The sequence below is a fragment of the Euphorbia lathyris genome, chromosome 5 (genome assembly GCF_963576675.1).
Source record: "Euphorbia lathyris chromosome 5, ddEupLath1.1, whole genome shotgun sequence".
Lineage (NCBI taxonomy): Eukaryota > Viridiplantae > Streptophyta > Magnoliopsida > Malpighiales > Euphorbiaceae > Euphorbia > Euphorbia lathyris.
Genome location: NC_088914.1, coordinates 32,146,053 through 32,162,126, shown reverse-complemented (window position 1 = coordinate 32,162,126; position 16,074 = coordinate 32,146,053). Strand labels below are relative to the sequence as shown.

Here is a 16,074-nt window from a genome sequence, read left to right as displayed (position 1 = left end):
AGAGTGATGTTCCAACCCAAATGCATCTTCCTACGATAATGTCACTGTTTTTATGTTTCGCACGACCAGGAATAACATGAAAAGGCAACAGAAACAATATATACTGGGTTTTAGAGAAACAAAATGCTACATCTTATCCATGAATTGACGAAGCTTAAATAAAACAAAAAACAAATGAAAAACTTACATGATTGTATAAAATCTTGAAGCACAAACTGTGGGTTAGATTGATTGTTGCTCGTAGTCTGTAAATTGATTTGTTCTTTAGAGAGAGAGAGAGATGGAGAGAGAGAGCGCGCGAGAAAAAGAGAGAGAATGGGGGAAAGACAACGTTATAATAAGGTTAGAGATGAGGGCAAGGTTGGAATTTTGTTAATGAAATGTGTTAGTTTTAGTGAGTTTTTCAAAATGAGTTAGAAAAGAAAACTAACACCTTAAAAGGTGCTAGTTTTGTAATTCTCCCTTATTGTAATGCTTATTTTTATTTTTTTATTAAATAGATATTTTAAAAATAAATTTAGGTTTATTATATTTTGAGTGTTTATTTATATGTATAATTATTTTATATTTGAATGTTTTAATTTTAGTGTTTATTTACATGTATAATTATTTTATATTTAGGTCTCTTGTATCATTATTAATTCCAAATTTTAAATACTAGGAATTAGAATAAAATTAGATAACACATGAATTATCATGAATCAAGATAATACACATATTAAAAACATAATACAATTAATTAGATAATTAAAAGGAACATAAAACAATAACAATTTCACACATTACAATTACATTGAAAACAAAAACATTAAGCAACTAAATATATAATTAAAATATTTAATACATTACAATAAAATTAATAATCTCTCAGAAAATAACATACAAGGTTCCAAAACATCAATAATGTCTCTAGCATCTACCGTGTATTCCACTATCACACTCTTTTCTCAATAATGCGCAAGACTCCAAAACATCAATAATATCACTTGCATCTACAGTGTATCTCACTATCACACTCTTTTCTCAATAATGCACAAGGCTTCAAAACATCAATAATATCTCTGGCATCTATAGTGCATCCCGCTATCACACTCTTTTCTTAATAATGCATAAGGCTCTAAGCATTAATAATGCACAAGACTTTCCTATATAAATGGATAAGTCCATAGCATTTTTATTCACACTTTCTCTATAAGATAAATGGATTCCATAGATTACAATCTGGGTAAATTACATACGTGGTGTATAACCTTTATTCGTAATCACACTTTGGTGTACAATCAAAATTTTATCACACTAAACTGTACAACCTTTTAGTAACCTCCCACTAAAGTGTACATCAGGTAAAAATGACTGGTCAACGTTGCCACATCAGCATTTTGACCACTTTAAAAGTAAAAAATTCACATATCTAATATGAAATTACTAAAATACCTTCATCCCTTCCAAATTGAAAAAATAGAACCTACTCCATTTCTCTCTCTAACTCTTCTCTCTAAAAGCTTTCAATCTCTATCTTTCCCTCCAGATATGGGATTTTGATTCTAATACATTCAGAACATTAAACCTTAGTCAAATCTGATTTTATTTAAACATCACGCCATTGAGATACCTATATGTGTTCAATAATTCAAATCCTCCTGATAATACTGGGTTTTAATTTTATGCAATAAAAATCAAAATTAGCATTATGTCATTACTAGAGACTAATAAATATGGTTGGAAGCCTAATTTTTGGGGGAAAATTGAATAAGAAAAATTGGTGAATATAAGTTTCTTTCTCCCTCTCTTAGAGAAAGGGATTGATTTTAATTGGTGATTGTTAAGGAAGCATTTACATGGACAGAGAGCTGAGGAAGAACAAATTGGGCTGAGGGACAATAGTCGTACCCAGTGGGAAGAAGCTTGGGGAGGTGTCACGGCGGCGTGAGAGGCTGCGATCGGAGGAACGGCGATCGACGTCGATGTTTCCGAAATCATTTGGTCCGAAACTTTTAAATTTTAAAGAGAGAATTGGATTTTTTTTATTAAGGGTATAAAAGTAATTTAATAATATATAGGGGTCATTTTTAATTTAAAAGTAATTTAATAATATATAGGGGTCATTTTTAATTTTTAAAGAGTAAAAATTGATGAGGTGTCACGTTGACCAAGTAATTAACAGGGTTGACCGGTCATTTTTATCTGCTTTACACTTTAGTGGAAGGTCACTAAAAGGTTGTACAGTTTAGTGTGATAAAATGTTGGTTGTACACCAAAGTGTGATTACGGGTAAAGGTTGTACACCACATATGTAATTTACCCATTACAATCTAGAAGATGATCTATTCTAAGGATGCAATGGTGCAAAAAGATCAAGTATTTCGTGACCAATTTATGCGAAATCAACAATATATTAATGAATTGAAGGGTCAAATTAGTGAAACATCTCATGTTGACTCAATGAAAGGTCATCGAGTTGTCAACCGTAATCGAGTTATGGTACCCAGTTCAATGAATTCCTCAAGCGTCATCGACGGATCAAAGATCAAAAAGCACATTTCGAACTCAACAATACACTAATAGAACATCTTTAGAATGAATATTCTAATTCGGTCAATTAGGTAAAAATTGGCTTAACTTTGTGGACAATGGTCCATATCATATTTTTATGTTAGTATATATTTTTATTTAAATTAATTTCTACGTGTGTTTTTATGTTTGTTTTTAATTCTATTTCGGTTTAATGTGTAAGTGTTTCTTAATATTAATAAATAAATAAAATTATTAATATTTATATTTTCATTATATTTTACACTTTAATGTATAAGTTTTTTCATTTAATATATAATATTTTTAGAATTGTTTTTTAATCTAAATTAATAAAATTAATAATAGTAAAAATATCTATAAAAGGTAATATATATTAATAAATGTTACATGTGAAATAGAATAAAGAAAGAGAATATTCTTTTTAGGGAATAGATTATATCAGTGGGTTGAAGAAAAAATAGAGATGGGAAGAAAAAAAATGGAGAATTAGAGAGAGAATTATTAGGAATTGGGTTGGAATATTTGATTAAGAAATGTTTTTTTTTTGGGACGGCCTCTATTTGGAATATTTTATTATTATTTAAGAAATATAGACAACTACGTTTTTAATGACCAACAGGACGGATCAATTCTCATTAGACCTGTCCATGGGTCCGGGTACCCGCCCGGCCCGCTCGGCCCGTGTCCCTTGGACCGGGTTTGGATAATAAAAATTGTTCATCGGCTCAGCCCGGCCCAGGCCCGTCAAAGCCCGCCTATTTTTTGGGCGGGCTTGGGATTAATAAAAATAACATGGGCCGACCCAGCCCGGCCCGCTTATTAATATTAATTAATAAATATATATTTATATATTAAATATTTATTTTTAAGTATAATATTTATTTTTTTATAATTAACAATTATATATATATATATTTAGGTGGGCTTATATGGGTTGGGCTCGGGATTTGATTTTTAAGCCCGAGCCCAGTCCGAGCCCGCCTAAATTAATTGTGGGCTGGGCTGGGCTTGGACTGAGCATTTTTACTTAAAAACCCGACTGGCCCGGCCCGAGCCCGGCCCATGGACAGGTCTAATTCTCATCAACTGGTATATTTGATATTGCTTATTGGTCTTTTTTTTGCCTTAGAGCTTCTTTGGATGGAAGTCAATGGAGGTAAGGTAAGGTAAGAGTATTGAGATTATTTTATAAACCTCACTTACCTTATCTTACCCTACCTGACTTTAATTAATCCACATCCAAACAAGCCCGTAGTGTAATGGATAAATTCCAGGTTATGTAATAACTTTCTTGGGTAAACTACATCCATGGCCACTGACTGAACTTCACTCATTTTCACATTATGGCTACTGAACTTTATTTCTTTCCGGTATGGCCACTGAACTTTACACCTTTTAATACCGGTGGTCACTTAACGTCTCAAAACGACCGTTGACGGTTAAAAATAAAAAATTCAAAGAGTTAATGATATTCTAAGGAACTTTAATTCTTGAAAATTTTCGTTTTGAGGTCATTTGAGTGTTGTTTGGTTAGGAAAGAGAAAGTGAATTTTTAGAGAGAGAAAGTGAAAAAAATGTGATTTTCGAAAATAAAAAATGTGGTTTCATAGTAAATATCGTTCTGAACAACTTTAATTCTTGAATATTTTCATTTTGAGATCATTAACGGTCATTTTGAGAAATTAGTTAAAATGGAGTGGTCACTGATGTTAAAAAGTGTAAAGTTCAATGGCCATACCGGGAAGAAATGAAGTTCAATGGCCATAATGTGAAAATGGATAAAGTTCAGTGGCCATGGGTGTAATTTACCCTAACTTTCTTTGGTTAAATATTCAACCATACCTCCCACATTCCAAGCTTTAACTAAGCATCAATTGCATATTATAAATTAATTTTTTAAAAAATCACTTCCTACACCGACTTATTTGGACATTCTATTTCTATACTTTCTCATTTAACAGTGAATAAATTTAAACAAACAAACAGAGCAATATAGTACCTAAGGGAAATAAAAGTAAAAAATGACTAGTGTATTTCACTATCACTTTATGAAATATGTAAAACACTATCTAGTTAATGCGTGCATAGAATTGTTAAGAGCAGTCCCACCCATAGGTGCAAACCATCTACGAAAGTGAAGTCACTGTTCCTGGCGGTGGATATCCTTACAAACAAAAAAAAAAAAAATTGTTACGAGCAATGTGTTGACAAATCAAATTATATTAGCCCTACAGCAAAAAAAATTCCAAGGTCTCTCCACTCAAATCCCAGCACAAAGCAATTTTTTACAACCCTCTTACATTTTACAACGATATCATAAGACTTGGACATCCTACGAGCTGAAATACAAGCATGCTGGAGATCTCTTTGCTTTGTCTGCAACAGGGGAAAAGACAATGAGGCAATAGCTACAAATTTCAGGACCAAAAGACATTCTTGAAGTTGAAGTTGAAGAGCAATTCATCTTAATTTAAAAATACACCATCATTCAGTCCTTGTGTTAGTCTCTTTCATCGGGGAAGTATCTTCTGGCATCAAATGGCCTGTTTTGCCTATTTGAGTTTGGTAATTCCAAAGGCACTCCTCCATTCATTGGTGCAAATGCTGCCATCATTAACACATTGCAGTCACACAAACATCTATACAAAATTATTCCATTTGCACAATCGGATACAATAACGCTTTAAAATCAAAGTTTCCGTGCAACATATTCTGTACCAAGTTGCACATTTTTTTCAGTTAAAAAATTTGAGCTCTTTTTCCCATGGCCATGTATAAATAAACTGTTTATGCACTAAAGATCAGTATAATTGTTTCAGGAAGTACCTATTGCAATCTTAAGAAACCTATTAAAAACAAATATTATTCAGCAGCAATAATAATTGCCAAACACATCAACTGTCTCTCTTCTGATAAATGACAGTAATCCGGTGTAAGAATCACAGTGAATGTATACTATTAAGAAAATGAATTTCTGAAGTGAATTTTTTTACTTCACAGTGAAATTTCACTTTCTAAATTTAAAACTGGTAGCTCATAAAAAACTATAAGCAGTTTTTGTTCTGTCTTGCCACATTTTTGAAGGGATTAGCACAGATGAACTAGAAGACTATACTTGTGCATGCTAAAAGTCAGATTTAATTTTAAAGAGTACTAAGCCCATGGATGCAGCCTTGGACTGCTAAATGATAATTGAATTCTGAGAAACCATGCCGTTCATTGTTGTTATTAAGTATTTTGGGCTTTGTTAACGCCTTTTTAATAAATTTAGAAAAAGCACCTAAATTAGTAGAACATAGCATAAAATATCATGCAAAGTTAACCTACCTTTTTCCCTCATTCTTCTGTCTCTATCATATTCAAACTTGTCCCGAATTTGGCTGACCTTTTCCCATGTGTCATTTGGCCTATTTCTCCCAAAACCATGATCCTGCATTCGAAGTTCAATTAGAAGTACAGAAATATCATTAATGTGTTGACTTAATCTGAGAACTGCCAGTTCATAACCTTCAGAGAACAGTTTTCATTTGAATTCATACCTTCATCTGTTCAGATTGCCTGCTCCTGTAGAACAAGCAAGACAATAAAAAGATTTAGACATTTCCACTAAAAACAACAGCTTAGCACTTACTAACCAACTTTGAACAATTTATGAAATAATGGGAATAGAACTGTGATGCAAAATATCTCAAAGAAAAATACATCAAATATTTTTCTATATATGCTTTGAATGATTATTTGATACATAGCTCCAAAGACCCCAAAAAGAGATGCATCCCAATAAATAATAAGCACAACATACACTTTCAAGGGCATCTCACGCTCAAGGATTGAATGGTGCTTTCAGACAATTCATTAATATATAACATAAAGAGAATTCCAAAATGTTTAGTAAGCCTCTATTATTGGCCGCTCCAAGTACATGATGAGATCAAAAAGATCTTTTCTCCTCTTAGTATTGTAAATTGTAATCATTGAAGTTCTATTTAATTCTTACTTTACTCTCACTTAAAAATGGTCAAAACAAGCTACGACACAAATTTCCACTTGAAGTCATAAATATGAAGAGTCAAATTGTCTTGCACAATGATACCCCTGGGTCTACTTGAACTCATAACAGTTTTGAGCTTGTAGAGGTATCACTTCTAGTTCTTAGATTAATCAAATTTGGTTTTTTAACATATGGCATTAGGTTGACTCTGCAATCTCTTTCCGTCATGGTTATATATATAAATATATATCATAGGATCAGCAAGACAACTGTTGAATGTGTAGTAGACAAGAAAAGCCTTCAAAAATGCCATTTACAAAGCTAAAGCCATGGGTGCTTGTGGCATTGGGTACTAATGTAGGATGTGCCTGCTCTGGTTTTTGGCTTCCTAATAGTGATGCCATTATTCACAATTTAAGAATTATATTCACAACAACTTGCAAAGGCTAAATGAGCATTACAAATGATATTGATTGAAGTATGTACAATAGATAAGAAAAATATGCCAGTAAGAGGAATAGCATAGGTGAAGAAACTTGTACTAACCAACCTATATGGGTTAAAATCTTGATCATCATCCTCAGCAGACTCATAGTTTGCATGATCTTGAGCAATTTTTTTAGAATAGCCCTCATCCCAGTACAGCCTCTCCCAATTCTCTCTGAGTTCCTGATAAAGTTCCATATATCTTTTGCACCAAGGTTCGTGCTCCTTCAAGTACAAGAATCACATTAGGACAGAAAAGCAATTGATCTTCCGGTTAAAAATTGGACTCTTAACAGAAAGCACACAAATGTGTACATATACATTTATAACTTGGTATATCTGCTAGAATACCTAATCCGAATCCTATCTAAAGAAAAGGAGTAACCAAGTCAGCAAAGAAGCAATGATGTGTTCATTCTAGCAAATGCCATGAAAATATACACTGTAGTCTGTAAATATACAAAGACAACCTTATGTTGTTGAATAATACACAACTAAGTCTAATGCTCATCTACCATCTTGTTCTCAATAGCTTCAGACCTTAAGAAAAAGCACAATGATTCGAAGGTTGGAGTTTGCAATTGAAACAAACAATGAACAATACATGTCGAGTACAAATTTGCAATTATACTAATTCCTAATCTAATTAATCAAAAAGCACAAAAAAAAAAAGGATAAGGAGATGAAAATTAACCGATTCCTTGAGAACAAGGCGAGTACGACGCATAAACTGGTCTCTTAGCTGCTTTCGGCGCTTGTTGGGGATGTTATCTCTGGGTATAACAAAACGCTCGCGCGGAGGCACGTTATCTCCAATTTCGTGCATCTCGCCGTCGACTATCCACCACTCCGATTTATCATCGGTCTTTTTAGGAGGAAAGGATATCGACTTCGACCTCCGCCTGTTTGTACCAGCTTCGGTTCTGACTGAACGAAGCTGGTTGCCGGCAAACTGGAGCTGGGGGCCAAGGCTCTGTAGCTTTTTTATGCGGGAATACATGAGACCGGAGATGGAGACAGTTCGGAGTCGGCTAGAATCAAGTGCTTGTAACAAACTGAACTTTAGGAATTTATTTTTTGTTAGCTCAAAACTATAATAAAGACTTAAGGGAAAAGTATAAAAATAAGTTTGGCCCATTTTCGAACTGCACCCCTGTAGTTTAAAAGTTTGCAAAGTGATACTATGTACTTCATTCCGTTAGTAAATATAGGCATTTCTATCTAACGGTGTTAAAAATGATGAGCTGTCAGTTAAAATCAAAAAGTAAGAAGGATATTTTTATCATTTCATTTATTTTCTATTTTCTATTTTATTATAATTTTTAAATTTTTAAATTTATCCAATCCCCACCCTACAGGTCATCTCTCCTCTTTCTTTCAGCTCTTTCCTATCCATCGTCGACTACCTTGCGTTCCTCCATGGTCTTCTTCTGCTGCTTGCATTGTCAAAATAACAACCAGGATTTGCAACACTCTCCTCTAGAATTTAACCCAACAAAATGAATTAACAGACTCCATGGGCATCATGTCCACAAGCATGCATCTTTCCTGGAACTTTACTCTTGTGCTCCCACTGCACCATTTCCTGTCAAATTAAGATTCCCATTAGGTCATTACCTATAATTCAGAACTCAGAAAAACCAACATGATTAAGGTATTGTACTCGAAGAAATTCACCATAATTAGCACAAATCGTAAGAAAAACAAAAAATCTAAACAAATTTCAGTACAAACATGGTAACAATCAATTAGAAACATCAACCACTAGGCATCCCCTATCAATTAGAAAATAAGAATCCAATTTTAGAGAATCCCTCAATTCCTCAATAAATCCCTCAATAAATCCAACAACACCAGTAACTGCAAATGGGTGTTTATAATGAACACCTAATTTATCCAATTCAGCTCTTATAATCTTACTAGTCTCAAATTCTTCATAACCCAATTCTGGATTCTCATGATCCAGGCGGCTAGGTCGTTGATTGCGGCGGCTGCCATGGCGGTTTGGCCCATTTGAGTTGTGAGAAACTTAAGTTCTGCTAGAATGCGAGCGAGGACGGGAATGCTGTAATAGAGAGAGAAACTATAAGGAACATTAGATACTGACTGTAACCGACCTTTTCTTGGCCGTCAATTGCTTTCCAGAGAATGAAGGATATTCCGACTCTGAAAACGATTAGAAGGGATATTCCGGCCAGTGCTATGGTATTACCGCTTTGTCGAATAGAAACCAAGTCAAGCTCAAGACCAACAAGAAAAATAAAGAAAAGAAGTCTGTAATAAAAATAGAAAAGAACTGCAAGTTAGAAGAGAAATGGTAGAAGAAGAAGATCGATAGGAGAGAGAGAGAGAGGTGAGAGAGAGAGGAGAGATGATGTGTGTGCTGGGGATTGAGGATTGGGTTAAAATTTTAAAAATATAATAAACAGAAAATAAAAAATAATTGAAATGACAAAAATATCCTTCTTATATTTTGACTTTGACTGCCAGCTCATCATTTTTAACACCGTTAGACAGAAATGCCTATATTTGCTAACGGAATGAAGTACATGGTACCACTTTGCAAACTTTTAAACCACAGGGGTGCAGTTCGAAAATGGGCCAAACCACAAGGTTTATTTTTGTACTTTTCCCAAGACTTAATACATCTGGAATAGGAGAAATTGTACAGTAACAGGTGAGTAATATTGTGGTCCAATAAAAATTGTTTTAAATAGCATTGTATATGGATATGATTGGGGAAAAGAAAAAATATTTATACATGTGTCTTGAATTTATTGGTCGAAAATATTACTCTACGAGTACTCTAGAACTTTCCCTGAATAGAGGTGACAATAACAAACGGGTCAATTCAACTCAATCTATTTAATAGATGGATTGAGACAATCATTTATATATGGTTAACGTAACCCAATTCATTTATTAAATCAGTTATATAAATTGATTTATTTAACTCAATTAACAAATCTAATTAAAAATTAGAAAAAAATAAAAAATATGTAAAAGTATAAAAATGGAATTTTTTTTTTGTAATTTCAGAATTTTGTAATTCTAGAAATCTAGAATTTTAAAAAAATTGAAATTTTAGAAAATACTAGAATTTTGGAATTTCAGAAAATATTGAAATTCTGATATTGGAATCTGGATTAATAAAAAGTTAATTAACCCTCATAATCTATAGATTGTTTTGTGAATCCTCTAAACTTATTTAAAGTAATTTATTAATAGTTTTAATTTATTAGGTAAACCATTTTATTAGTCTTATTCTTTTTACCTAACATACTGATTAGTCCTTTATTTTGTTTTAGTAAATTTTTTAGAATATTGGATTTGTTTAAAAGATATTGATACTATATTTAGAATTGTAATTAATATGTTAGATTAAAATATAATTGGTAAAAATTAGAAAATATGTTATATGATATTAATATTAATGATAACAACTAGTTAAAATATGATAGTTGCGGGTTTGAGTTTAAGGTCTGTGAGATGGATTCTTAGAGAGTCGGTTGAGTATCGCTCCAATAAGCAAAAGTCTATTATAGACCCAACAAGTATTTTACAAAGTAGAACCTAGCAGAGATTTGAAGGACACTCACGCCTTCACCATAAACGCAATAGATGAGAACCTTTACACCTAACGACTTGCTATTGGGAGACCTAATTGCTCCAATAAGAGCTTGACATGTAAAAAGGCAATAACATAAAATGATTCCTAACAATCTATAAATACAAGACTTGTGGAAATCTCACAGGTATACCAAAAAACCATATCATTATTACTTTACTTATCCAGATCTAATTTTAATACTAACTTGAGCATTATAGTGCTTACAACAGGAAGCCAACAACTCTCTTGTTTTACAGATTCAATTTGGCTCAGTGAGAAGGATTTGAGGCTATTCATATATGAAATTTCCATAATATATCGATTGGTGCAGTGATCATGGAGTCGAGGTTCAATCAAGGATACATTATGTCTCGAGATGAACAAGATCGAGATCTGAGCAAAAACAAGGGAAAATCGAGATCGAATGAATAGTTGAAGATGTTCAGGATAGGATGACTCAAATGCTTCACCTAAGGATGGAATTAGTATGTATGTATGTATGTATGTATGTATGTATGTATATATATATATATATATATATATATATATATATATATATGGGGTTGTTTTTAATGGTGAGCACTAAATTATCTCCATGGGTGGTGAGTGTTTAATATCCATTGGATCAAGATCTAATGATCCATAATTTAAGTTGTGATTTAATATTAAAATGGGTTTTACCTGATGACATGTCAGTTGTAACTTGGAATATTGTGCTTTGAAAAACGTTTTCTCTTTCCTCAAGATATAACCAACTTCCAAGAAATAATTTTTATTCCCGGATGTTTTTATTTTACATAAGAAGACGTCTTCTTTTAAGTAATTTTGTATTCGTCTACTCAATGTTATATGCATTAAATCTTAATAAATGATTATTCATTGGGAACAGGAAAAGCTTGACATTGAGAATATACAACATTATTTATGATAACCAAATACAACATTAATGATGTTCTAATTAATGGTGTTGTCCCCCTATTTATTACCTTAAAATTGTAAGCTCAATTTATAAATTTCTAGGATTATAAACTCAATTTGTAAATCCTTAGGATTCCAAGATCAATTTGTAAATCCTTAATTTTTTTTATTTCTCTAAGCATTCATTTATTTATAAACAATCATTAAACTTATAATCTCTATAATTCATATATTTAAACTCACACAAACGTAATGTAACGTAACGTAAATATCACTGAACAGAAAATTTTACGGAACTCAAACATCACTGAACTGAAATATTACTGAACTGAAATATTATTGAACTTAAATGTTACTGAACTGAAACATCACTGAACTGAAATATTTTGAATTGAAACATCACTCAACTGAAACATCACTGAACTGAAACATTACTGAACTGAAACATCACTGAACTGAAACATCACTGAACTGAAACATTACTGAACTAAAATATCACTGAACTAAAACATTACTGAACTGAAACATCACTAAACTGAAATATTACTAAACTCAAATATTACTGAACTAAAACATCACGAAACTGAAATATCACTGAGCCGAAACATTACTGGACTGAAATATTACTAAACTATTGAAATGAAACTTCACTCAACTGAAACATTACTGAACTGAAACATTACTGAACTGAATTATTACTAAACTGAACTATTACTGAACTGAAATATTAGTGAACTGAAAAATCACTGAACTGAAACATTACTGAACTGAAATATTACTGAACTGAAACATCACTGAACTGAAATATTTTGAATTGAAACATCACTGAACTAAAATATTACTGAACTGAAATATTACTAAACTGAAATATTTTGAATTGAAACATCACTCAATTGAAACATTACTAAACTAAAACATCACTAAACTGAAACATTACTGAACTGAAACATCAATAAACTGAAATATTACTGAACTGAAACATCACGAAACTGAAATATCACTGAGCTGAAACATTACTGAACTCAAACATTACTAGACTGAAACGTTACTAAACTAAAACATTATTGAAATGAAACTTCACGCAACTGAAACATTACTGAACTGAAATATTACTAAACTGAAAGATTACTAAATTAAAACATCACTGAACTGAAATACCACTAAACTGAAACACCACTGAACTGAAATATTACTAAAATGAAACATCATTGAACTGAAATATCACCAAAATGAAATATTAATTAATTGAATATCATTGAACCGAAACATCACTCAACTGAACTAAAACATCACTGAACTGAAATACTACTAAACTGAAATATTACTCAACTGAAACATTACTGAATTGAAACCTCACTAAACTAAAACATTATTGAATTGAAACATTACTGAACTGAAATATTACTGAACTAAAAGATCATTGAATTGAAATATTACTGAACTGAAACACCACTGAACTGAAATATTACTAAACTGAATATCACTAAACCAAAACACCACTAAATCGAAACATCACTGAACTAAAATATCACTAAACTTAAACATCACTTAACTGAAATATTACTAAACTGAAACCTTACTCAACTCAAACATTACTGAACTCAAACATCATTGAACTGAAACATTACCGAATTGAAACATTAATAAACTGAAACATTACTGAACTAAAATGTTACTGAACTAAAACATCACTGAACTCAAATATTACTGAATTGAAACATCACTAAATTGAAACATCATTGAACTGAAACATCACTTAACTGAAATATTACTGAACTGAAACATCACAAAATTGAAATATTACTGAACTGAAACATTACTAAACTAAAACATTACTGAACTGAAATATTACTGAACTCAAAGATTACTAAACTGAAACATTACTAAACTCAAATATTACTGAAGTGAAATATTACTGACTTCAAACATAACTGAACTCAAACATCACTCAACTGAAGCATTACTGAACTGAAATATTACTAACCTGAAACATTACTAAACTGAAACATTGCTGAACTGAAACATTACTGAACTGAAATATTACTGAACTAAAACATCAATGAACTAAAATATTACTAAACTGAAACATTAATCAACTAAAATATCACTGACTGAAATATTACTAAACTCAAATATTACTGAATTGAAATATTACTTACTTCAAACATAACTGAACTCAAACATCACTCAACTGAAATATTACTGAACTGAAACATTACTAACCTGAAACATTACTAAACTGAAATATTACTGAACTGAAATATCACTGAAATATTACTGAACTAAAATCTTACTGAACCGAAATATTTCAGTTCAGTAATGTTTCAGTTTATTGATGTTTTAGTTTAGTGATGTTTCAGTTCAGTAATGTTTCAGTTTAGTAATATTTGAGTTCATTAATGTTTCAGTTTAGTAATATTTCAGTTTAGTAATAATTCAATTCAGCGATGTTTCAATTCAGTAATGTTTCAGTTCAGTGATGTTTCGTTTCAATGATGTTGTAGTTAAGTAATTTTTAAGTTTAGTGATGTTTCAATTCAGTAATGTTTCAGATTAGTGATGTTTTAGTTCAGTGATGTTTCAATTCAGTGATGTTACAGTTTAGTATTATTTAAGTTTAGTGATGTTTCAGTTCAGTAATGTTTCAGTTCAGTGATGTTTCAGTTCAGAAATATTTCAGTTCAGTAATGTTTCAATTCAGTGATGTTTCAGTTCAGTGATGTTTCAATTTAGTGATGTTGCTGTTTAGTAATATTTAAGTTCAGTGATGTCTCAGTTCAGTAATATTTCAGTTCAGTGATGTTTTAGTTCAGAGATGTTTCAGTTCAGTAATGTTTCAATTTAGTAATATTTCAATTCAGTGATGTTTCAGCTCAGTAATGTTTCAATTTAGTAATATTTCATTTCAATGAAGTTTCAATTTAGTAATGTTTCAGTTAGTAATATTTCAGTTCAGTAATGTTTCAGTTTAGTAATATTTTAGTTCAGTAATGTTTCATTTATTAATATTTCGGTTTAGTGATTTTCAGTTCAGTAATATTTCAGTTTAGTGATGTTTCAGTTTAATAATATTTCAGTTTAGTAATATTTTAGTTTAGTATTGTTTCAGCTCAGTGATGTTTCAGTTTAGTAATATTTTGGTTCAATGATGTTTTAGTTCAGTGATGTTTCAATTCAGTGATGTTTCAGTTTAGTAATATTTAAGTTTAGTGATGTTTCAAGTCAGTAATGTTTTAGTTCAGTGATGTTTCAGTTCAATAATATTTTAGTTGAGTGATATTTCAGTTCAGTAATGCTTCAGTTCAGTAATGCTTCAGTTCAGTAATGTTTTAGTTTAGTAATATTTTAGTTCAGTAATGTTTCAGTTTAGCAATGTTTCAGTTCAGTGAAACATCACTAAACTAAAACATCACTGAACTGAAACATCACTGAACTGAAACATCACTGAACTTAAACATTGCTAAACTGAAACATTATTGAACTGAAACATTACTAAACTGAAACATTACTAAACTAAAATATTATTAAACTGAAACATTACTAAACTGAAATATTACTGAACTTAAAAATTTCTGAACTGAAACATCACTCAACCAAAACATCACTAAATTGAAATACTACTGAACTGGAACATCACTAAATTGAAACATCACTCAACTGAAACATCTCTAAACTGAAATATTACTGCACTGAAACATTACGAAACTGAAATATTACTAAACTGAAACATTACTGAACTGAAATATCACTGAACTAAAATAATGTAATGTAACGTAACGTAACGTAACGTAATGTAACATAATGTAACTTTACATGATGTAACTTGATATAACGTAACGTGACATAACGTAACATAAGTAATCTAACATAATGTGACGTAATATAACGTAACGTAAGAATTATAAGCTCAATTTATAAATCCTTAGGATTGTAAGCTCAATCTATAAATTCTTAGGATTGTAAGCTCAATCTATAACGTAACATAATATAATGTAACGTAACATAACGTTAAGTAACCTTATGTAACGTGACGTAATGTAACCTTATATAACGTAACGTAACATTACGAGACGTAATGTAACATGATGTAACGTGACGTGACGTGACATGACATGACGTGACGTAACGTGAGGTAACGTTACATAACGTGACGTGATATAACATAACGTAACATCACGTAACATGGCATAACTTAGATTAATGTAACATAACCTAAAGTAATATAACATAACGTAACTTAGATTAACGTAACATAACTTAACGTAATGTATCTTGATGTAATATAACATAACGTACGTTAGATTAATGTAACGTAACTTAACGTGACTTAACATAACGTAACTTAACGTGACGTAACGTAACTTAACGTTACCTAACGTTACGTAACTTAACGTGGCGTAACATAATAAATATAAGCTCAATTTATAAATCCTTAGGATTGTAAGCTCATCTATAATTCCCAGGATTGTGAGCTCAATTTAAAAATCCTTAGGTTTTTTTTTATTTCTTTAAGCTTTCATTTGTCTATAAACAGTCA

The 16,074-nt window shown here is 31.3% G+C and overlaps 1 protein-coding gene across 2 annotated transcripts; it reads right to left on the bottom strand.

Annotated features, from left to right (window-relative positions):
- Positions 1-4,602: 4,602 nt before the first annotated feature.
- LOC136230886 (uncharacterized) lies at positions 4,603-8,090 on the bottom strand. Of its 2 annotated transcripts, XM_066020082.1 has the most exons (6): positions 7,704-8,090; positions 7,074-7,234; positions 6,072-6,096; positions 5,860-5,962; positions 5,015-5,136; positions 4,603-4,908 (listed from the first exon to the last, which is right to left on the bottom strand). In XM_066020082.1, exons 1-5 carry the CDS (start codon positions 8,007-8,009, stop codon positions 5,033-5,035), a joined length of 699 nt encoding a protein of 232 aa, XP_065876154.1. In that variant the 5' UTR covers positions 8,010-8,090; the 3' UTR covers positions 4,603-4,908; positions 5,015-5,032. The 2 variants fall into 2 exon arrangements, with proteins under 2 accessions (XP_065876154.1, XP_065876153.1); XM_066020081.1 differs by having other exon boundaries at positions 4,603-5,136; positions 7,704-8,089.
- Between the last annotated feature and the right edge of the window lie 7,984 nt (positions 8,091-16,074).